We start from the raw sequence: 23,685 nt of genomic DNA, 5'->3' as shown, positions 1-23,685 counted from the left end.
CGGCCCGTCGAGCCAGCACCGCCATTCATCGTGATCATGCTGATCGTCCCCAATCAATAACCCGTGCCTGCCTTCTCCCCATATCCCTTGATTCCACTAGCCCCTAGAGCTCTATCTAACTCTTAAATCCATCCAGTGATTTGGTCTCCACTGGCCTCTGTGGCAGGAAATTCCACAAATTCACAACTCTCTGGGTGAAAAAGTTTTTTTCTCACCTCAGTCTTAAATGGCTTCCCCTTTATTCTAAGACTGTGGCCCCTGGTTCTGGACTTGCCCAACATTGGGAACATTTTTCATGCATCTAGCTTGTCCAGTCCTTTTATAATTTTATATGTTTCTATAAGATCTCCCCTCATCCTTCTAAACTCCAGTGAATACAAACCTAGTCTTTTCAATCTTTCCTCATATGACAGTCCCACCATCCCAGGGATCAATCTCGTGAACATACGCTGCACTGCCTCAATCACAAGGATGTCCTTCCTCAAATTCGAAGACCAAAACTGAACACAATACTCCAGATGTGGTCTCAACAGAGCCCTATACAACTGCTGAAGAACCTCTTTTTACTCCTATAGTGAAATCCTCTTGTTATGAAGGCCAACTTTCCATTAGCTTTCTTCACTGCCTGCTGTACCTGCACGCCAACTTTCAGTGACTGGTGTACAAGGATGCCCAGGTCTCGCAGCATCTCCCCCTTGCCTAACCTAACCCCATTGAGATAATAGTCTGCCCCCCTTTTTTTTGCCGCCAAAGTAGATAACCTCACATTTATTATCTATATTATACTGCATGACATTTATTATCTATGTTATACTGCATCTGCCACACATCTGCCCACTCACTCAACCTGTCCAGGTCACCCTGGAACCTCCTAACATCCTCTTCACAGTTCACACTGCCACCCAGCTTTGTGTCATCCGCAAACTTGCTAGTGTTGCTCCTAATTCCCTCTTCCAAATCATTAATATCATGGTAAACAGTAAACAGTTGCTGCCCCAACACCGAGCCTTGATGCACTCCACTCGCCACTGCCTGCCATTCTGAAAAGGATCCGTTCACTCCTACTCTTTGCTTCCTGTCTGCCAAACAATTTTCTATCCATGTCAACACCCTACCCCCAATACCATGTGCTCTAAAAATTCCAGAAGATTAGTCGAGCATGATTTCCCTTTCATAAATCCATGTTGACGTGGACTAATCCTTTTACTGCTATCCAAATGCCCCATTATTACCTCTTTAATAATTGACTCCAGCATCTTTCCCACCATCGAAGTCAGGCTAACTGGTCTGTAATTTCCAGTTTTCTCTCTCGCTCCTTTCTTGAAAAGTGGGATAACGTTAGCTATCCTCCAATCCACAGGAACGGATCCTGAATCGATCGAACATTGGAAAATAATCACCAATGCGTCCACTATTTCTAGAGCCACCTCCCTGAGCACCCTGGGATGCAGACCATCAGGCCCAGGGGATTTATCATCCTTCAGTCCCATTAGCCTACCCAATACTATTTCTCAGCTAATGAAAATGTATTTCAGTTCCTCTACCCCCTTAGATCCTCTGTCCTCCAGTACATCCTGGAGATTGTTTGTGTCTTCCTTAGTGAAGACAGATCCGAAGTACCTGTTCAACTCTTCTGCCATTTCCTTGTTACGTATAATAATTTCACCCGAATCTGCCTTCAAGGGACCCACATTTGACTTTTTTTTCCTTAAAATATCGAAAGACGCTTTTACGGTCCTTTACATTCCTGCCAGCTTCCCTTCATACTTCATCTTTTCAGCCCGCATTGCCCGTTTTGTTTCCTTCTGTTGTCCTATGAAAGTTTCCCAATCCTCTGGCTTCCGGCTACTCTTTGCTGTGTTATACATCTTTTCTTTTAGTTTTATTCTATCCCTAACTTCTCTTGTCAGCCATGGTTGCCTCCTACTCCCCTTAGAATCTTCCTTCCTTTTTGGAATGAAATGATCCTGCGACTTCCGGATTATGCCCAGAAATTCCAGCCATTGCTGCTCCCCTGTCATTCCTGCTAGGATCCCTTTCCAGTCTACCTTGGCCAGCTACCCCCTCTCATGCCTTCATAGTTCCCTTTGTTCAACTGCATCACTGACATTTCTAATTTAACCTTCTCCTTCTCAAATTGCAGATTAAAACTAATCATATTATGATCAATACCTCCAAGCAGTTCCTTTACCTCGCTCCCTTCTTGAGCAATGGAGCAACAATTGCAATTTTCCAATCCTCTGGAACCTGATTCTAGTGATTCTTGAAAGATCACAACTAATGCCTCCACAATCTCAATCTTTCAAAACCCTGGGTGTAGTCCATCTGGTCCAGGTGATTTATGCACATTTGGACCTTTCAGCTTCGCAAGCACGTTCTCTTTAGTTATAGCCACTCCACTCTCCTGGACCCACAATCCCTCAACTCTGGTTAAGAAGGCTCACCAGCGTCTCTTCTTCCTGAGGAGACTAAAGAAGGTCCATCTGTCTCCTCAGATTCTGGTGAACTTCTACCGCTGCACCATCGAGAGCATCCTTACCAACTGTATCACAGTATGGTATGGCAACTGCTCTGTCTCCGACCGGAAAGCACTGCAGAGGGTGGTGAAAATTGCCCAACGCATCACCGGTTCCTCACTCCCCTCTCTTGAGTCAGTCCAAAGCAAGCGTTGTCTGCGAAGGGCACTCAGCATCGTCAAGGACTGCTCTCACCCCAACCACAGACTGTTTACCCTCCTACCATCCGGGAGGCGCTACAGGTCTCTCCGTTGCCGGACCAGCAGGTCCAGGAACAGCTTCTTCCCTGCAGCTGTTACATTACTCAACACTGTACCTCGGTGATTACCAATCACCCCCTCCTCCGGACACTCCTTCCACCAGGAAAAAAATAATTGCACTACTATGACTGTATGAACGTAAATATATGTATTTATTGCTCATATTCTTTGTCGCTCTTCTAGGGAGATGCTAACTGCTTTTCGTTGTCTCTGTACTGTACACTGACAATGACAATAAAGTTTGAATCTGAATCTGAATTTGACTAACTTCTCCCGACTGACTTGAATTTCAGGCAAGCTGCTGATGTCTTCCACTGAAGACTGACGAAAAAAACATATTCAATCCATTTGCCATTTCTTTATTCCAATTATCTCCAGGATCATTTTCCAGTAGTCCAACATTCACTCTTGCCTCACTCTTACTGTTATATATCTGAAGAAGCTTTTGCTGTCTCCTTTTATAATATAGGCCAGCTTTCCTTCATATTTCTTATTTTCTCCTGCATTTCCTTTGTAATTACCTTCTGTTGGTTTTTAAAAGATTCCCAATCCTCTAGCTTCTCACTAATCTTGACAACATTATATGCCTTTTCTTTTAGTTTTATGCTGTTTTTTACTTACCTTTTCAGCAAAGGTCACCTCATTCTATCCTTAGAATCTTTCCTCCTGCGCCTTCCGAATTGGAGGTATTGATGCCGTTTGGAGGTATTGATGCCGTTTCATCATCATTCCTGCTATGGTCCCTTTCCAATCAACTTTAGCCAACTCCTCCCTCATGCCTCTGTTTGTACCGTACTTCCGGGCTTCTGTTCATAGGCCTATAAATATACACCCATCAGGGTCTTTTTACCATTGCAGTCTCTCAGCTCTACCCACAAGGATTCTACATCTTCTGATCCTCTGTCACCCCTTGCTGAGAACTGAATTTCATTCCTTTGCAGCTGAGCTACCCCACCCCCTTTGCCCACCCATCTGTCTTTTCAATGGGACGTGTAACCTTGGATATTCAAGTCCTAGCTCTGATCCTCTTTCAGCCACGTCTCTGTCGTCATTGTCGTACCTGCCAATATCTAACTGCGCTATTAGGGTATCAACTTTGTTCCGTATACTGCTTGCATTCAAATATAACACTCAATATATACTCGCCATTCCTCTTATAGCCATATAACCATATAACAATTACAGCACGGAAACAGGCCATCTCGGCCCTACAAGTCCGTGCCGAACAACTTTTTTCCCTTAGTCCCACCTGCCTGCACTCATACCATAACCCTCCATTCCCTTCTCATCCATATGCCTATCCAATTTATTTTTAAATGATACCAACGAACCTGCCTCCACCACTTCCACTGGAAGCTCATTCCACACCGCTACCACTCTGAGTTAAGAAGTTCCCCCTCATGTTACCCCTAAACTTCTGTCCCTTAATTCTGAAGTAATGTCCTCTTGTTTGAATATTCCCTATTCTCAAAGGGAAAAGCTTGTCCACATCAACTCTGTCTATCCCTCTCATCATTTTAAAGACCTCTATCAAGTCCCCCCTTAACCTTCTGCGCTCCAGAGAATAAAGACCTAACTTATTCAACCTTTCTCTGTAACTTAGTTGTTGAAACCCAGGCAACATTCTAGTAAATCTCCTCTGTACTCTCTCTATTTTGTTGACATCCTTCCTATAATTGGGCGACCAAAATTGTACACCATACTCCAGATTTGGTCTCACCAATGCCTTGTACAATTTTAACATTACATCCCAGCTTCTATACTCAAATACTCTTCTCGCATTGTCACAATTTTGCCTGACCATAGACTCTTATCCCTTCTAAAACCTTCTGTCATATTACTTCTAGAGACTTCAGTAACCTCTCCTGCACTCTCCTTCCCTTTAACTTCGCCCATACATTTCTAATGTGTTGACCCCACCAATTTGTTGACCCGCAGGCATAGATCCTGTTGTGGTCTTCTCTTCAGTTACGCAGTTGTCACAGCACTTTATTTTAAAACCTTAACTGTTTTTGAGAGCAGTGAAAAGTAATTTACAATATACGTAAATGATTTGGATGAAGGGATTCAAAGTAACATTAGCAAATTTGCAGATGACACAAAGCTGGGTGGCAGTGTGAACTGTGAGAGGGATGCTATCAGAATGCAGGGTGACTTGGCCAGGTTGGGGGAGTGGGCAGATGCATGGCTGATGAAGTTTAATGCGGATAAATGTGAGGTTATCTACTTTGGTAGCAAAAACAGAAAGGCAGATTACTATCTAAATGGCGTCGTTGGTAAAAGGGGAAGTACAATGGGATCTGGGGGTCCTTGTACATCAGTCTATGAAAGTAAGCATACACGTACAGCAGGCAGTGAAGAAAACGAATGGCATGTTGGCCTTTATAACAAGAGGAATCGAATATAGGAGTAAAGAGGTCCTTCTGCAATTGTACAGAGCCCTAGTGAGACCACACCTGGAGTATTGTGTGTAGTTTTGGTCCTCTAATTTGAGGAAGGACATTCTTGCTATTGAGGGTAGGTTTACAAGGTTAATTTCCGGGATGGCGGGACTGTCATATGCTGAGAGAATGGAGCAGCTGGGTTTGTACACTTTGGAGTTTAGTAGGATGAGAGGGGATCTCATTGAAACATATAAGATTGTTAAGGGCTTGAACACACTAGAGGCAGGAAAATATGTTCCCGATGTTGGGGGAGTCCAGAACCAGGGGCCACAGTTTAAGAATAAGGAGTAAGCCATTTAGAACGGAGACAAGGAAACACTTTTTCTCACAGAGAGTGGTGAGTCTGTGGAATTCTCTGCCTCAGAGGGTGGTGGAGGCAGGTTCTCTGGATGTTTTCAAGAGAGAGCTAAATAGGGCTCTTAAAAATAGCGGAGTCAGGGGATATGGGGAGAAGGCAGGAACGGGGTATTGATTGGGGATGATCAGCCATGATCACATTGAATGGCAGTGCTGGCTCGAAGGGCCAAATGGCCTACTCCTGCACCTATTGTCTATAATCCAAATGCCCCCTGTGATTTGAAGCAGAAATTATGAACCTAAAGTTTAAAATGAGTTTATATTAAAACAGACTGACAGTTATATTTTTGTTTTATAGGACGTTCAATTGAAAGCCAAAACATACTTGCTTGGAACAGATTTATCCAACTTCAAGTATGATGATTTTATTTTTGTACTGGATATTATTAGCAGGTATTGAAACGGTATTCTTTAAAATTATCACTCTTTTTAATTTAATTCAGTACATTTGCAATTATAAAATGAATGTAAATCTTTGTTTGCAAAATAGATTGATGCAAGTTGGTGAAGAATTCTGTGGCAGTAAATCAGAAGTGTTGCAGGAATCTATTCGGAAACAAAGTGTGAATTATTTTAAAAGTTATCACAGGTAAAAAATATTTGTTTTCATTAAGATCTGATTACATTTTTAGTATGCATGTTCGACTGCCAAATACTTAGTCGATAGAATAAAGATAAATATGTTTTATACATTATTCTGCCTCTCATCTTACTAATGGTGACTTTTTGTTTATAGCTTTTTTAATTGAATTTTATCATAGCTTGTCCCTGTTTCTTGACTGTTTTTCTATTAAAATGGAGAATAGAGAAGAAATCTGCATTAAAAATAAATATTTACTATATTAAACTTTTAACACAGCATGGACATATGTTTACCCTTTTAAAAACAAAGCATTGAATTATGCATTTAAAGAATGAATTATTTACCTGTATCACGTTTAAAATTATAACCAAACTTCTGAACTGCCTATCTGTAATTAAAAGGTTATTTTTATGCAGATGAAAGTTTTGGAGTATTCTTTGCAAAATTGATAACCATTTTCTAGCTTTTTTCTTTAGTCATTTCCTTCAGACTGGTATAGTTCAGACTGCACAGACAGTATGCTGGTGTAGTGTTTTTTTTACTGATCATTTTTATATTTATTCAGAGCCCAGACCAACAATCTAGAGATGTGCTTTTGATCCAACTCCATAGAATCCATAGAAATCTGTAGAAGAGAATCCATAGAAATTGTCTAAGTATATTACAGGGAAAATGCTAAGTCGAGAGAGAATAGGAACCCTTAGAAACCCAAGTAGTTATGTATGTGTGGGGCCATTGGAGAAGAACAAAGTCAATCTTCTTTCAACTCTGGAGAAAGACATGAAGTCTAGGGAACTAGTGAAAGTTAATGGTAATATCTGGATGATAGTCCATATTGCAGTCAAGGAGGTGCTGGTTGTACCTAAACATATGAAGGTAGATAAATCTCTGGGGCATGATCAAATATATCCAAAGATATTGTGGGAAGCTAGAGGAGCTTTAGCTGACTATGAATTATTAGACATGGATGACATGTCAGAAGACAGTAAGGTGACTAACGTTCTGCCTCAATTTATGAAGGGCTGCAAGGAAAATCCTGGGAATCATAGGCCAGTGAGTGTGACTTCTGTGGTAGGAAAGTTACTGGAGGGAATTCTAAGGGATATGAAGTACATTCCTTTGGAAAGACAGATTGAATAGGGATGTTTAAGAAGAAACTGCAGATGCTGGAAAAATCGAAAGTAGACAAAAAATGCTGGAGAAACTCGGCGGGTGAGGCAGCATCTATGGATGCAGCCTCATCCCTAATTAGGGTTGATTAGAGATAGTCAGCATGTTTTGTGCAAGAGAGAGCATGTCTCGCATATTTGATGGAGTGCTTTGATAAAGTAACCGAGAAGGTCGCCGATGGCAGGGCTGTAAACGTATGAACTTCAGCAAAGCTTTTAAGCTTCTACATGGTAGGCTGCACTGGATGGCTAGATCGCAGGGATCCAGGCAGAACTAGCTCACTGGATATAGAATTGGCTTCATGGAAGGAAGCAGAAGGTGGCAGTGGAAGGTTCTTTTTCAAACTGGAGGCCTGTGGTCACGGTGGCGTAGCGGTAGAGTTGCTGCCTGTCAGCAAAATACAGCGGCAGAGACCCGGGTTCGATCCTGACTAAGGATGCTGTCTGTATGGAGTTTGTACGCTCTCCCCGTGATCTGTGTGGGTTTTCTCCGAAATCTTCGGTTTCCTCCCACACTCCAAAGACGTACAGGTTTGTAGGTTGATTGGCTTGATAAAAAATGGTAAATTGTCCAAGTTGGCGATATGCAGAGTACTGTCCTGCCGACTACAAAATTCAGAAGGTTCAGATGTGGTGTGCCTCAGGGATCGATGCTGGGCCCATTGCTGTTTGACATCTACCTCATTAATTTGTGTTGCATTTTGGGAAGTCAAACCATAGCAGGACCTTCATAGTGAGTGGCAGGGCTCTGGGGAGTGTTATAAAGCAGAGGGATCTAGGAGTTTCCTAAAAGTAGTGTCCCAGGTAGATAGGATGGTAAAGAAGGCACTCAGTTTCATTGGGCTTCATCAGTCAGGGTATTGAGTATAGAAGTTGAGATGTTACGTTACTGTTGTACAAAATATTGATGAGGCTACACTTAGAATAGCAGAGCTGTGGTTACCCTGCTATAGAATAGCAGAGCTGTGGTTACCCTGCTATAGGAAAGATGTTATTAAGCTGGAAAGAGTACAGAGAAGACTTACAAGGTTGTTGCCAGTACTGGAGGGCCTGAGCTATAGGGAATGATTGTTCAGGCTAGGACTTTATTCCTTGTAGTGCAGGAGGCTGAGTGGTGATACTGCAGAGGTGTATAAAATTATAAGGGGAATAGATAGGGTGAATGCACAGTGTTTTTCGCAGGGTAGGGTTATCCTAAAATTAGAGGGCATGGGTTTAAGGTTATATATATATGTGTATTTTTGCAATACTGGCATACAATAATGTGACAAAGGGGGTCAAATTTTTAAATTCCTTCAAAAAAGTTGACAAGCATTTTATTGGGTTCATCACTAACATAGTATCAACAAAAAATATAAGAAAAAAATAGCATATTGATGACAAGCTTCCGAAAATGTCATCAGAATACACAAATACATTTTGTGTAATGGTTGTTGTGTGATGTCCACCAGTGACCTGGTTGGCACGTATTTCATATTCCTTTCTATGTTTATGAATACCACATGCAACAATAAAACTGCAAACTCCGTTTCCACTTCATTCACCTGATCATGTAGTAGAAAACGGCATTAACCTGAATGGACACCGCAACGTGCGTTACACGATCATACACACAAACGTACGTTGCGGTGGACACTCAAAAGTCGGAAAATATATCATAAATGGTCGTTGTGTTTTTGACACCGCGATGTTTTTGATATATTAAATTTGAATATAAGAAAAAATAATTAACTCGCCCAAATATTACTACTACCATAGGATACCTCATTGGGGTTTGTGAAAAGCAGTGGAGGTTTGGAGCCTCTGTGGTTTACCTGAGGAGGTACCAACCCCGATAACGGTTGTTGTGACAATGGACACCAAGCACAACGAGCGTTACCAGATCTTTGCTAGGCAGCTTACCAGACATGTTACTGTATTTTTCTAGTATTTTCCTGTTACTAGTATTGATGAAGATATTTCCTTAGATCATTATCAAAACGTATATGTATGAGGGCCCATATGAAATTTATTAATGAATTAAATATTCATGACTAAATGTGCAGAGTTTTTATGTCACATTTTTCGTGTCTACAATGGTGGTAAAACGATGAAAATTTATGTCATGAAAAATGTTTTTGACTTTCAGTCTTGAAGTACTTCATGCTTTTTTTAATCAATATTTTTTTTTTCTCCTGATTATATGGTCTCTTTATCTACAGGATAAACTCTTTGCATGTTCATGATAATTAGTAGAACATGGAAATCAGGAATCTAAAATTAGGCAACTTTACCATTTTTAATTTAATTTTACTTGCTTGATTGTGATAATGGCATAAGAAGTCCTTCCATTCATAAGATAAAAAGCAAAGCTTTAAGATGCTTGATATTTTGTTACCCAAGTACAAATGTGAAGGAACTTTATCCCCTGTTTCTTTGTGTACCTGCCACACACAAAAAGCATCCAACGTATGTTCTCTTCGCCACTCATGCTTTTGGATTTTGATGAAGCAACTCCTCATGATCTTGTAGAAGAGGCTGAAGCATCATTGGAAGCCTCATGTCCAGCTATATACCTAAAATTACTGGCTGGCATTGTGAATTACACTTGGTTTAATTTATTACCAAACCAGTTTGAAGGAGGAGAAGGTACTTCATGTAAAATAAGTTATAAGTAATATTTTTAATGAATTTTGTCTCCGTAGAATACGCCTTGAAGAATTACGTATGTTTTTAGAAAATGAAACTTGGGAATTGTGTCCTGTGAAGTCTAACTTCAGTATTTTACAATTGCATGTAAGTATTTATTTTCAGGAATAAGGTCGTTCAAGCATACCTTAACTTTCCAAGTTGCAAAAGTTTGTTTGTGATTACAACATTTGCTAACTTTAAAAATGCTTTGTCATTTATCTTTGATATCTGTGTCATAGAAGAGACTAATGAATATGTAGATCCAGAGATAGTGGTGATGGCATTACGTGGTCTTCGTTTTGTGTCAAATTTGGTATAAAGTTTTGTTCCTGATTAATAGCTACTGTGACACACACAGAATGTAAACTTAATAGCCAAGTGTTTAATTTCAATATTGACATTATCCTTGGTTGTTGCTGTCAGTCTCAATGACAGAAGGTTCTGCTGGATTGCGGACTGTTACTGCTGCTATCAGTCCAGAACAATACTCATGAGTTCTAGTTGATTTCGGGAGTAGCAAGGAAGTTTGGAGAAAGAAAGGTCGTGCTCAAGGTACCACAAATAAAATGTCTAACTCCCTCTCATTTTTTTTGTATAATTAGCATTAATAACATTACATTAGGTTCATTAGGTATCAAAATGCACCAGGATTGGTAGCTGACAGTAGCTGTCATTCAGAAGCCATAAACATCAGGAAATTATTTATCTTTAATCCTTTGCTGCCTATTTCAATTCTAATCTATCCTAGAGATCATTTGTCTATCGTCCATCTTAATCTTAAAAGCTTAATCCTCTTTTAATATCTTTTTTTAAAATGTTCTTTTTTTCCTGCATAAAAAATATTATCCCCAAGCCTTCATCAGAAAATCAACCCTTGCTTTCAGGAGAGAGTCAAAAAAGCATTTTCTGTAAAATATATAATCTGAAGAAGGCATACCTTTTAGATGAAATGGGCAAAGTTTAAAGGAGATATGTTTTTGCAAGTTTTTCTACACAGTGTGGTGAGTGCCAGGAACACGATGCCAGGGGTGGTGGTTGAAGCAGATATATTAGTGGCATTTAAACATTTTTAGATAGGCGTAGGGACAAGCAAAGAATGGAGGGATATGGATTATGTACAGGTACAGTGCATTCAGAAAGTATTCAGACCCCTTCACCTTTCCACATTTTACGCTACAGCCTTATTTTAAAATGGATTAAATTCATTTTTTTTAATCATCAATCTACACACAATACCCTAGAATGAAGAAGCAAAAACAGGTGTTTAGAAATGTTTGCAAAGTCATTAAAAAGAAATAACCGAAATATCACATTTACATAAGTATTCCGACCAATTGCTAGGACACTCAAAATTGAGCTTAGGTTCATCCTGTTTCCATTGTTTATCCTTGAGATGTTTCTACAACTTGATTGGAGTCCACCAGTGGTAAATTAAATTGATTGGACATGATTTGTAAAGGCACACACCTGTCTATATAAGCTCCCACAATTGACAGTGCATGTCAGAGCAAAATCCAAGCCATGAAGACGAAGGAATTGTCCGTAGGCCTCCGAGACAGGATTGTGTCGAGACACAGATCTGGGGAAGGGTATAAAACAATTTCTGCAGCATTGCAGGTCCCGAAGAGCACAATGGCCTCCGTCATTCTTAAATGGAAGAACTATGAAACCACCAGGACTCTTCATAGAGCTGGCCGTCCAGCCAAACTGAGCAATCGGGGGAGAAGAGCCTTGGTCAGGGAGGTGACCAAGAACTAGATGGTCACTCTGACAGAGCTCCAGAGGTCTTCTGTGGAGATGGGAGAACCTTCCAGAAGGACAACTCTATCTGCAGCACTCCACCAATCAAGGTAGAGTGGCCAGACAGAAGCCGCTCCTCAGTAAAAGGCACATGACAGCCTGCTTAGAGTTTGCCAAAAGGCACCTCTTTGGTCTGAATGCCAAAGCGTAACGTTTGGAGGAAACCAGGCACCGCTCATCACGGTGAAGCACGGTGGTGGCAGCATCATGCTGTGGGGATGTTGTTCAGCGGCAGGAACTGAGAGACTAGTCAGGATCGAGGAAAAGATGAAAGGAGCAAAGTACAGAGATCCTTGATGAAAACCTGCTCCAGAGAGTTTTGGACCTCAGACTGGTGCGGAGGTTCACCTTCCAACAGGACAACGACCCTAAGCTCACAGCCAAGACAACGCAGGAGTGGCTTTGTGACAAATCTGGGAATGTCCTTGAGTGGCCCAGCCAGAGCCCGGACTTGAACCTGATGGAACATCTCTGGAGGGACCGGAAAATAGCTGTGCATCCATGCTCCCCATCCAACCTGACAGAGCTTGAGAGGATCTGCAGAGAAGAATGGGAGAAATTACCCAAATACAGGTGTGCCAAGCTTGTAGTGTCATACCCAAGACGAATTGCGGCTGTAATCACTGCCAAAGGTGCTTCAACAAAGTACTGAGTAAAGGGTCTGAATATTTATGTAAATGTGATACTTCAGTTATTTCTTCGCAAACATTTGCAAAAATTTGCAAAAATGTCTCAACACCTGTTTGCTCTTTTTTTATTGTGGGGTATTGTGTGTAGATTGATGATAAAAAAAAATAATTTAATTCATTTTAGAATAAGGCTGTAACGTAACAAAATGTGGAAAAAGTGAAGGGGTCTGAATACTTTCTGGATGCACTGTAGATAAGTGTTGGTCTTGGCATCGTGGTCTAAAGGGCCTGTCCTTGTTTTAAATAGTGTTATTTGTTTTTTATGAATTTCTTTACTTGCGGTTATTTCTATTCTTTGTTGTCACTTAAGATACCCCATGTTCACTTTGTACTATTTAAAATAATAATTGCCGGATTATCCCTTAAATATTATCTCTTATCTATGTCCCATTAATAATCACTTATGGTTGTTAATTCTGTAAGCCTCATCACTCAGTCACAGTCAGCCTTCCTAAAAAAGAGAAAATCTGTCCCAGATTGCTTGTAGTGGTGATAATTCTTTGACTATGATCTAAAAACAATTCACAGCCCATTCTATTCACATCTGATTGTCTTTATCTAGTCTTAGAAATATTAAATATAACCTTCCTAAAGAATGTTAAAATGTTCAGGATTATTGATTCTCATTACGATATACAGCATCAATTTTTTAAGCATAAAGCAAAAATATTATTGAAATAAAACAAATTGAAATACAATTAAATGTGGAAATATTCTACCTAAAACAACATCATTACATAGAATAGCTAACTTAATGATAACTATTTCTCGTTCCACTGAAGCTGCTTGACTTCCTGAATGTTTGCATTAATATCTGTTTTGAGAATATTTCTTAACTGTGTCTTTTCCATGCAGGTGTTGTCATTTTAAAATAACCTTTTACGACTTAGACCTTGACATGAAAATAAAATGGATAATTAACACCCTGGACAGCATTACAATAAGAATAATGCACACTATTTGAGCAAGAATTGCCTGTTGTTGCTAACAAAAGATATTACTTCTGCATCATTATGTTTAATGGAAATGCATCCTGATTAGTTTGTTGAATGTTAAGTACAATGCTTCGGCTAACACTAATTCTGATTCCTAATTTATTTAAATGACTTGATTGCTTTTAGGAGTTTAAATTTATGCAGCAGTCACGCTCTCCTTCAGTGTCGCCTAGCAAGCAATATACATCGTCATCTGCAGCAGCAGCAGGTTCACTATTTGACCAATACCAAAATGGTGGAAATCCATTTGAACAGCAGACTGATAACAAGGATGATGAAACAGAAGATGTTCTTGCTGCTAATGGGGTATGGCAAACTCTATTTGCATTGCATTAAAATTGGACATTTTCAGGAGTGATTTTGTTACTGGAAAGCAAGCTGTTTTAAATGTTTAAGTAGGAACTGCAGATGCTGGAAAATCGAAGGTAGACAAAAATGCTGGAGAAACTCAGTGGGTGAGGCAGCATTTCTTTCGCTCCATAAATGCCTCACCCGCTGAGTTTCTCCAGCATTTTTGTCAAGCTTTCTTAAATGTCAGTATATGCAGTGTTTTTGGAAGGGTTCAAAATTGTATGTGTGACCAATGGAAATAGAAACTGAAGCAGGTCAACTGACCCTTCTGTCTGCTCTGACATAAGAATTTGCCAGATTTTTACCCCGGCTTCTATTTCCTGTACTAGCCCCCACATCCAATGATTCCCTTAAGATGCTCTATCTATCAATCAAATATCCTGATAAAACTTGGTAACTGTGCCCATGCACTCTGGGTTTTTTCCCTCACCTTGGTCTTGAATGCCCATTCACCTTGAATCTTCCAAGCTCCCTGCTCTTGATTACTGTACGGGGATCTTCAAAAGATATTTAATTTCATCTGTAATTTTCTCACCCAAGGCCTCGAAGTTTCAGGAAGGTAAAAAATCATCAGAAATGCTAGAAATTTTACCGCACAAATTTTCATTTCATTCTTATAGATAACATAATGGTATCTGAAACCACTGCATTCTTCTATCAATAATCATTCAATTAAAGTGGATCAGTTCACTTGTCTTTTGTTACATAACTGACATTTTGTTACATAGTTAAGTTGGGCAAAGTTTAAAGGAGATACGGGAGGTAAGTTTTTGTTAGCGGGTGTCTGGAAATGCGTTGTCGGGGGTGGTGGTGGAGGCAGATATAATAGTGGCATTTAAGGGGCTTTTAGATCATCACATATATATGCAAGAAATGAAGGGATATGGACCGAGCAGGAAGAAATTAATTTAAATTTGCATCATGTTAAACACAGGAGCAGGATTGCAGGACCCGTTTCTGCTTGGTTCTATGTAGTATGTTCTGTGCATCCCTTTCTCAGTGCACGATATACATTCAACAACAAAACCTAAAATTAGGAATTTATAGTGATGTTTGGCTAATTGGATTACTTGTTGCAGGTAATTGGACTGAGGATTTTTCTCTCCACAGTATGAATCTGATGATTTGGAGAAGAGTGTTTACCAAGACGATGACAGTGACAGTGATGTTCCAGAAGAGCTTAAAAGGGACTATGTGGATGAGCAAACTGGAGACGTCCCTCTGAAAAGGTAACTGTTGAAAATGTTACCTCAGTGGTGTGCACGGAATAATTTAAGGTGCATCGAGCCATTTTTTGTGCAAAATTCAAAATGTTAATTTTAATGAGCAAACTAATCCAAAAATAATCCAGATCGGCATTCTATGAATGATAATGTGACATGTTGTTATCCATTATCTTTGATGGTGGTATTGTATACAGAAGATCATTTGCAATGCCCACCATATTCTGAAAGCTTCTGCACCACACTGCAATACCACATTATTGAGGAAATAATAGTCACACAGCATGGAAACAGGCCCTTCAGCCCAACTTGCCCATACCGACCAACATGCCCCATCTGAACTAGTCCCACCTGTCTGCATTTGGCCCATATCCTTCTAAACCTATCCTATCCATGATCCTTTTCTTGGTAAAAGAGTGTGCATTTATCCTATCCAATCCCCTCATGATCTTATGCACCTCTATAAGATCATCCCTCATCCTCCTGCACACCAAGGAATACAATCGTGGCCTGCTCATCCTCTCCCGATAGCTCAGGTTCTCATTCTGCCAACATTCTCACAGATCTTTTCTGTACCTTTTCCAGCTTTACAACATCTTTCCTATAACTGGGTGACCAAAACTGAAGCCAATATTCCAAATGTAGTCTCACCAACATCTTGTACAACTATAACATAACCTCTTAACTTCTATACTCAATACTCTGACTGATGAAGACCAATGTGCCGAAAGACGCCTCGACCACCCTAACTACACGTGACGCTACTTCCAAGGAACTATGTACCTGCTCTCCTAGATCCTTCTGCTCTACAACAATTCCTAGTTCCCTGCCATTCACTGTGACGATCCAATCCTAGTTTAACTTCCCAAAAATGCAACACCTCGCAAGTATCTATTATACTCCATTGCCCATTACCCATTCCTTGGCACATCTGCCCAACTGATTAATATCCCGCTGTAATTTTTGATAATCTTCACTATCTATGATGCCAGCCACTTTTATGTCACTGCAAACATGCTAATCATGCCTTTACATTCCTATCCAAATCGTTGATATAAACTACAATCAGCAAAGGGCCCATCATTAATCTTTGAAGCACACTACAAGTCATCCATAACCCCCTGCTTCCTTCCATGAAGCCAATTCTCTATGCAGATAACTAGCTCTCCCTGGATCCCATGCGATCTAATCTTCCACAGCAGACTATCATGTGCAACCTTATCAAATACCTTGCGGAAATCCAAACGGATATATCTTATCTCTCAGAATACTCTCCAGTAACCTGCCTACCACAGGCTTTCGGCTCTCTGGTCTATAGTTCCCAGGTTTTTCCTTGCAGCCCTTCGTAAATGGAGGCACAATATTAGCCACCCTCCATCTTCCAGCACCTCACCTGCACGTAATGATGATTCATATATCTTAGCCAAAGCGTCTATAATTTCTCCTCTAGCTTCCCACAGTGTTCTCATATATATCTGATCTAGCCCGGGAGATTTATCCACCTTCATACATCTTAAGGCATTCAGCACTTTCTCAACTGTAATACTGACTGCCCTCAAAACACTTCCATTAACGGCCCCAAGTTCCCGAATCTTCACATCTTTCTCCGCAGTAAACACAGAGGGGAAATACTCATTAAGGGACTTGCCCATCTCCTTTGGCTCCACACAGAGAAGTCACCATTGGTTGTGTACTGGGTATCCGGTGATGTAAGGCAACAACTCTACCACTGAACCACTGTGCTGCCCAAAAGAATGTAATGATAGTGTGCTTGTAAAATTTATTAGGAGAAACAAACATTGTATGAAGGAGAACTAGTGTGTGATAAACCCGTTCGATTTTTTGTAATGGTTGTAACTAATGTGGTAGATAAGAGAAAATCCATGGGCGTAGAACAGTTTGAATTTTAATACATGTGACAAAGTGTTATGCAAGAGTTGTTGGATTAAACCTCATGGACTGATATATTAGCCCATAGTCAGTGTTTGTCAAAGAGCAGAAAATACATTAAATTGCAGTCATTTTCTGCATGGCTGTTATAATTGATGTGGAATGTGAAATGGTTGGCTAAATGTTTGAGCATAAATATAGCTGATGTGGTGCCATGTCTTGACTGTGAAGTTATCCACCTAGGTAGGAAGAATAGAAAATCACTATATACTACGACAAATAATTGGATATTAAAGGTGCTTTAGATATTCTTGGACATAAAGCATAAAATGAGCCTGCAGTACAACAGGCAATTAGCAAAATAAATGGTCTGGTAATTTTCTTTTATTGGGGTGCCACAATTATTTAGGGTGTTATTGAAACCACACCTGGAGTAAAAAGTACAATTCTGTTCTCTTTGCTTAAGCAATGAAGTTATTTTAACGAAGGTAGAAGGGATCATGCTTAATTTCCGGTTTGAGGATGGATTAATTCATACATTCAGTCTGTTCATTGATTTTAGAAAAACGGTGGGTGATCTTGTCGACATGTATAAAATTACTAACAGCCTTGGATGTGCAAGTTGAGAAACTGCTTGCCCTGCTAACAAAATCAAGAGCCAGAGCTTGTGGTCACGGAATAAGGTGTCAACCCATTTTGGCCTAACATCTCCAGCATTATTGTGGATTGGAGGAACATCATACTCTGCCTTTTTCCATATCCTACTAAATCAACTGGTCCTCTTTATCGTATTTGCTGCTCTTCCTCCATAATCTACTGACTATTACTTTCAAAGTCCCCCCGCATCCTCCTCACATTCTCCTTCCTTTGATCAGCAGCTGTTTATTTAGTGCATGTCTCCCAGTTGGTTAACCAGCAACGGTCTAATCCCAATGGGCTGCTTTCCTGGTGGTACAGAAAAAAATCAAATGAGGAATGTTGTTAAGTTCCGCAGGAGTTCAATATTCTCCATGTTTCGAGTTTCCTGATCATGACAGGAACTCTTCACTCTTTCCTCTACACTACCCTTGATCTCTTGCCCTATTCTTTTCCTGTTAATAGGAACAGTTCTCGAGGCCAAGATAATGTGGGTTGTGGTATGTACCTTTAAACAAAATGTTTCTGAATAAAAAGTTGTTTGATCAACCATGTCCAAATGCATAGTGAAATCAGCTGCTTCTTGGATTTGCTGATGTCTCAAATAATTAATAAATATCAAATTATCAAAAAAAACTCTTCTCACCTATATCAATTTACTACCTGCCAGGCCTTGTCCTGCCCCTCCTCGCTTCTTTCTCCCATGCTTCCTATTTTGTCTCTCCTCCTCCCCTTCCACTTTCCTCTATCTTCACAATTAACATCTCTAATCCTTTTGTCTCACACCTTGTCTTTTCATCTCCAGTCTTTGTCCACCATCTACCTATCAACTAAACCCTTCTCACTTGTATCAATCTACTACCTGCCAGGCTCTGTCCTACCCTCCTCTTTCAGCTTTCTTAATCCCACCCTCTCCCACAATCAGTCTGAAGAAGGGTGCTGACCCAAAACATCCACCTATCCATGTTCTCCAGAAATGCTGCCTGACCCGCTGAGTTACTCCTGCACTTTGTGTCTTTTATAAACCAGCATCTGCAAGTCCTTGTTTCTATTCTTAAATTTATCCTGTAGTGAATGTATAATGCAAATAGCCATATTGTGACATATGCCAACAATTAAAACAATGTTTTACCAGGATGAATTAATTTGCTTTTCAAATGAAATCCAATCATCTGTCACATGGTCAATAATTTTGCAACTAGCAACCTCTACATTTGGACTAAACTAGTGTCTAAATGTTCATCATGAATAGGAAGATAGTGTTTCAAATTTGATTAAAGAGACTACATATATAACATCAGAAATTTTAGACAAAAAATTGTTATTATTTTAGCTATGAGTAAAAAATAAACTGCTGGAAAGACTTTGAGTCAAGCAGCATCAGTGGATGTAAAGACAAAGTCAACATTCCAATCCCAATGCAGAGTCTTGACCTGAAGTCAACTATCCCTTTTCCTCCACATATGCTGATTGACCCACTGAGTTCCTCCAGATTTTCTGTTTTGCTTCAGACTATAATATTAGCAGTCTCATGTTTCTCTGTTATTGTAACTAATTCCCCATGATGCATATTATTTGTGATTGGTCCTGAACCTGTCCGAATGGAATAAGCTTGCCAAGCTCTGTGCAGAGAACAGAGATATTTTTCCTTGAAACTTTAATGAAACTAAATATAACTACACCTAGTATAAACTAAAATTCTACAAATAATAGATCACCAGATTAGAGAAAGATTCTGCAATTATAGGATTACATAATAAATCATGCTGCAAGCAAAAATATCATCCTCTGGTGTAACTTTTGTGCTCTAATTGTGAACTATCTATCATCAATTCCCATGTCATTAGCTCCAATTCCAAGTATAATTGCAACTCATCCTGATGTCAGCTCCCATCAATACTGATTAATTTGATATGCCCAGAGTTTGTTTGCAAATTACCCAGATTTCCCCCCAAATCAAACCTTTTATAACACAGAAGAAATTACACCTGTGTAAATTAATTGATGAGAACGCCTTCCATTATGATTGTCCCTTCCATGCTCTATTTATTTCTTGCAACCCAAGCATCTTGACTTGACTATCTTGCGCCACATATCTCAGCATTCCCAATTTTCACAAAAATATTATTTTGACAGAGGAGCATTGAGTTTATCAGCATCATAAAATGTTCTTACTCTGCTAAATTTAGGAATCAGACTGGATGAAATAGATAACATAAATTGTGTCCTTGGGTTAATGTCTATGAATTAAAGAAACCTCTTCTAGCAGTTACTTCATAATTTCATGTTCTCGGAGCAGAATTAGGCCATTTGGCCCATTGAGTCTACTCTGCCATTCAATCATAGCTGATCCATCTTTCTCTCTCAACCCCATTCTCCTCCCTTCTCCCCATACCTTTTGATACCCGCACTAATCAAGAACCTGTCCAACGGTGGCGCGGCGGTAGAGTTGCTGCCTTACAGCGCTTGCAGCACCGTAGACCCAGGTTACATCCCGACTACGGGTGATTTCTGTACGGAGTTTGTATGTTCTCCCCGTGATCACGTGGGTTTTCTCCAAGATCTTTGGTTTCCTCCCACATTCCAAAGACGTACCGGTACGGAGGTTATTGGCTTGGTAAATGTAAAAATTGTCCCAAGTGTGTGTAGGATAGTGTTGATATGTGTTGATCGCTGTTCGGAGTGGACATGGTGGGCCGAAGGGCTTGTTTCCACGCTGTATCTCTAAACTAAACTAAACTGTCAAACTCTGGTTTGAAAATACCCAAGGATATGGCCTCCAAAAGACCTGTCTTGTTAAGGATTGCTATAAAAAATTGGAGGTTTCTCGTATTACATTTTGATCAATTTTTGGTCACTATTTGCCAGTCAAGGGTTAAATACATATACCTTGTCACTGCTGACATTATTTGAGTGCCCGAAATGTCAGCTCTTAAGACACTTTGTATTGCTTAATTCTCAAATAGTTCATGGCTCAATAAATACTGATATGGATTGTCAAATTATTGATGTGAAGGAAAGAACTGCCGATGCTGGTTTAAATCGAAGGTAGACACAAAATGCTGGAGTAACTCAGCGATTCAGGCCTGACCCGCTGAGTTACTCCAGCGTTTTGTGTCAAATTATTGATGCCGCCTTGTCTATCAGATAATCGTGAACCAACACAGTCAAATTTTGAGCTAATTTCAGTTTCTCTTTCTAGTGTTTCCAAAGAAACTCTGAAAACTAGAAAGAAATCAGACTACTATCTGAACAAGGGCAATACACTCATTTTAACAAATACTACCTTGAATGTAATAAGGCTTGTTGGTAAGTATGAACATTTTTAATTGATACCTTATGTTGGCAATTAAAATGCTGACTTCACCTGCCCCTCCCACTCTACTGTACTTAATTTATAATTATCACATTCATCCTTTACTTTGTCCACAACATTGTTCAACTTATCCATGTAAGGACCTCAGATTTTCTATTTTAACCTCTGCAGTCCAATGGTCCTTTGTGCATTTCCTCTCCCAACCAGTTTTGGCATTTATCAGAATTGAGTTGTCTACTTGAGACAATTAGGCAAATTAATCCCTGGCTCCAATCAAATCATAAGGAATCAAGAGATATGGGAAAAAGCAGGAATGAGGTACTGATTTTAGATGATCAGCCATGATCGTATTGAATGGCGGTGCTGGCTCAAAGGGACAAATGGCCTACCCCTGCACCTATTTTTTTAATGTTTTCTATGTTACACAAGTACAACAGTTTTTTAAAACAGAAAAATGTGAGTTTTCAGAATATAGTGCTATAGTGCGAATGCAGAGGTGGGTAGCAAGATAGGAACTACACCCTTGGCTTTTGTGAACACTGTTCAGCAGTATGATGACAGAAGGAAAGCAATTGTTCTTGAATCTGGGAGTACAGGTTCTCCACCGATTTTTGGGCCACCCTTGGTTTCAAGTGCACTCTAGTAACTTTGTCCAAATTAAAGGAGGTGCCAGACCACCAGATGTGGGAAAATCAGTGGTGGACCTTCATGTGCTTTTTCGTATCTTTTATCCAACAGGAGAGCGGAGAAAACGGAATGACCAGAGTATAAATGGACAAATGGTATAAATGTACTCAAATTCACTTGGACCATCTCCGACATCTCCCTACCGTTTCTAGATCTCACTCGTCTCCATCACAGGAAACAGACTATTGATCAACATCTACTACAAACCTACTGACTCCCATAGCTATCTTGACTACACTTCTTCCCAATGTGCTTCCTGTAAAGACCCTATCCCCTACTCCCTATTCCTCCGTCTACGCCGCATCTGAACCCAGGATGAGGTGTTCCACACCAGGGCATCGGAGAAGTCCTTATTCTTTAGAAAACGGGGGTTCCCCTCTTTCATTATAGATGAGGCCCTCACTGGGGTCTCCTCGATATCACACAGCTCCGCTCTTACTCCCCCTCCCCCCATTCGTAACAAGGACAGAGCCCCCCTTGCCCTCACCTTCCACCCCATCAGCCGTCATACAGCATATAATCCTCCAACATCTTCGCCACCTCCAACGGGATCCCATTACTGGCCACATCTTCCCATCTCCACCCCATTCTGCTTTCTGCAGAGACCGTTCTCTCCGTAACTCCCTGGTCAACTCATCCCTTCCCACCCAAACCACCCCTCCCCAGGTTCTTTCCCTGCAACCGCAGGAGATGCAACACCTGTCCTTTTACCTCCCCCCTCGACTCCATCCAAGGACCCAAACAGTCTATCCAGGTGCAGCAGAGGTTCACTTGCCCCTCCTCCAATCTCATCTAATGTATTCGCTGTTCCACATGTCAACTTCTCTACATCGGCGAGACCAAGCGCAGGCTCGGCGATCATTTCACTGAACACCTCCGCTCAGTCCGTCTTAACCTACCTGATCTCCCGATGGCTCAGCACTTCAACTCCTCCTCCCATTCCCAATCTGACCTTTCTGTCCTGGGCCTCCTCCATTGTCAGAGTAAGGCCCAGTGCAAATTGGACAAACAACACCTCATATTTCGCTTGGGTAGTTTACACCCCAGCAGTATGAACATTGACTTCTCTAACTGCAGATAGCTCTTGCTTTCTCTCTCCATCCCCTTCCCCTTCCCCTTCCCCTTCCCAGTTTTGCCACTAGACTTACTGTCTCCGACTACATTCTATCTTTGTCCCGCCCCCTCCCCTGACATCAGTCTGAAGAAAGGCCTCGACCCGAAACGCCGCCCATTACTTCTCTCCAGAGATTCTGCCGCACCCACCTAATAATGATTTGGTGTACATTTCTGTTGACCTTCTGTGGCCTATAATTTTGGCTGTGTACAAAAAAATGTTTTTGTAAACAGCTATAATTTAGTGATCTACACTGCATTATTTGGAACAAAATGTACACAATTGTTTTCCAAACCTCTGCAATTGAACTGAATTAGTAAAGCAAGTATGATGCTGTTACTCAGTTGTCACCTTTCATTGGACTGCTATTGATTTCATATTGATGTTAAATTACAGTATGTGTTGTAATCTTGGGGGTAAATAGACAAGAATACCATAATTTTAAATTTGGGTTTATCATAAATTGTTTCCTTCAGGACGGAAGTGATGGAAATTCTTAAATGCTTACCTTCTTCTGACACTTGTAGTCCAAACTATCATTGGAAAGGCAATTAATATAACACATTATTGAATTTTCTTAATTAACTGCATTTTATTTTTCCACAACAGTTCATGACTATCAAGTGTTTAATGTTAATTGCTCAGATTCCAACAACACATAAAATTGAATATATTGACATTCATAGCATTAAAAGGAAGGAAGAAATTGCATGTTTATTATCTTTCTGACCCAATTGTGTTTCAAAAATAATTTGTACTCATTTACTATTTGTTTTGCAAGGTGATCATTGTTGTAACGCAAGACAGTGGACAGTTTGCCCTATGTAGGATCCCAAATATAGCAAGGAAATAAGTGATCAGATCATATGTTTTTAGAGATTGGTTGAGGGATAAATATTGTCCAAGAAAATATTAATCTCGGAGCCAACCTCTAAATACAGATTTGTTGCTATGTTTCTATGATCTGGTCAATTATTTCAATAAG

The 23,685-nt window shown here is 40.2% G+C and overlaps 1 protein-coding gene across 2 annotated transcripts in view; it reads left to right on the top strand.

Moving 5' to 3' along the window:
• The window catches only part of vps50 (VPS50 subunit of EARP/GARPII complex), a 138,808-nt gene that overhangs the window by 71,998 nt on the left and 43,125 nt on the right, over positions 1–23,685 (top strand). For both annotated transcript variants that reach the window (XM_033042743.1, XM_033042751.1), the window contains 6 exons: positions 5,876–5,970; positions 6,068–6,166; positions 10,014–10,104; positions 13,610–13,789; positions 14,945–15,063; positions 20,786–20,892. In XM_033042743.1, the coding sequence (XP_032898634.1) occupies positions 5,876–5,970; positions 6,068–6,166; positions 10,014–10,104; positions 13,610–13,789; positions 14,945–15,063; positions 20,786–20,892 (691 nt within the window). The remainder of the gene's footprint in view (positions 1–5,875; positions 5,971–6,067; positions 6,167–10,013; positions 10,105–13,609; positions 13,790–14,944; positions 15,064–20,785; positions 20,893–23,685) is intronic.

Source organism: Amblyraja radiata, chromosome 2 (assembly GCF_010909765.2).
Source record: "Amblyraja radiata isolate CabotCenter1 chromosome 2, sAmbRad1.1.pri, whole genome shotgun sequence".
Classification (NCBI taxonomy): domain Eukaryota; kingdom Metazoa; phylum Chordata; class Chondrichthyes; order Rajiformes; family Rajidae; genus Amblyraja; species Amblyraja radiata.
The sequence above is the reverse complement of the archived record's forward strand: the minus strand, read 5'-3'. Positions and strand labels throughout refer to the sequence as shown.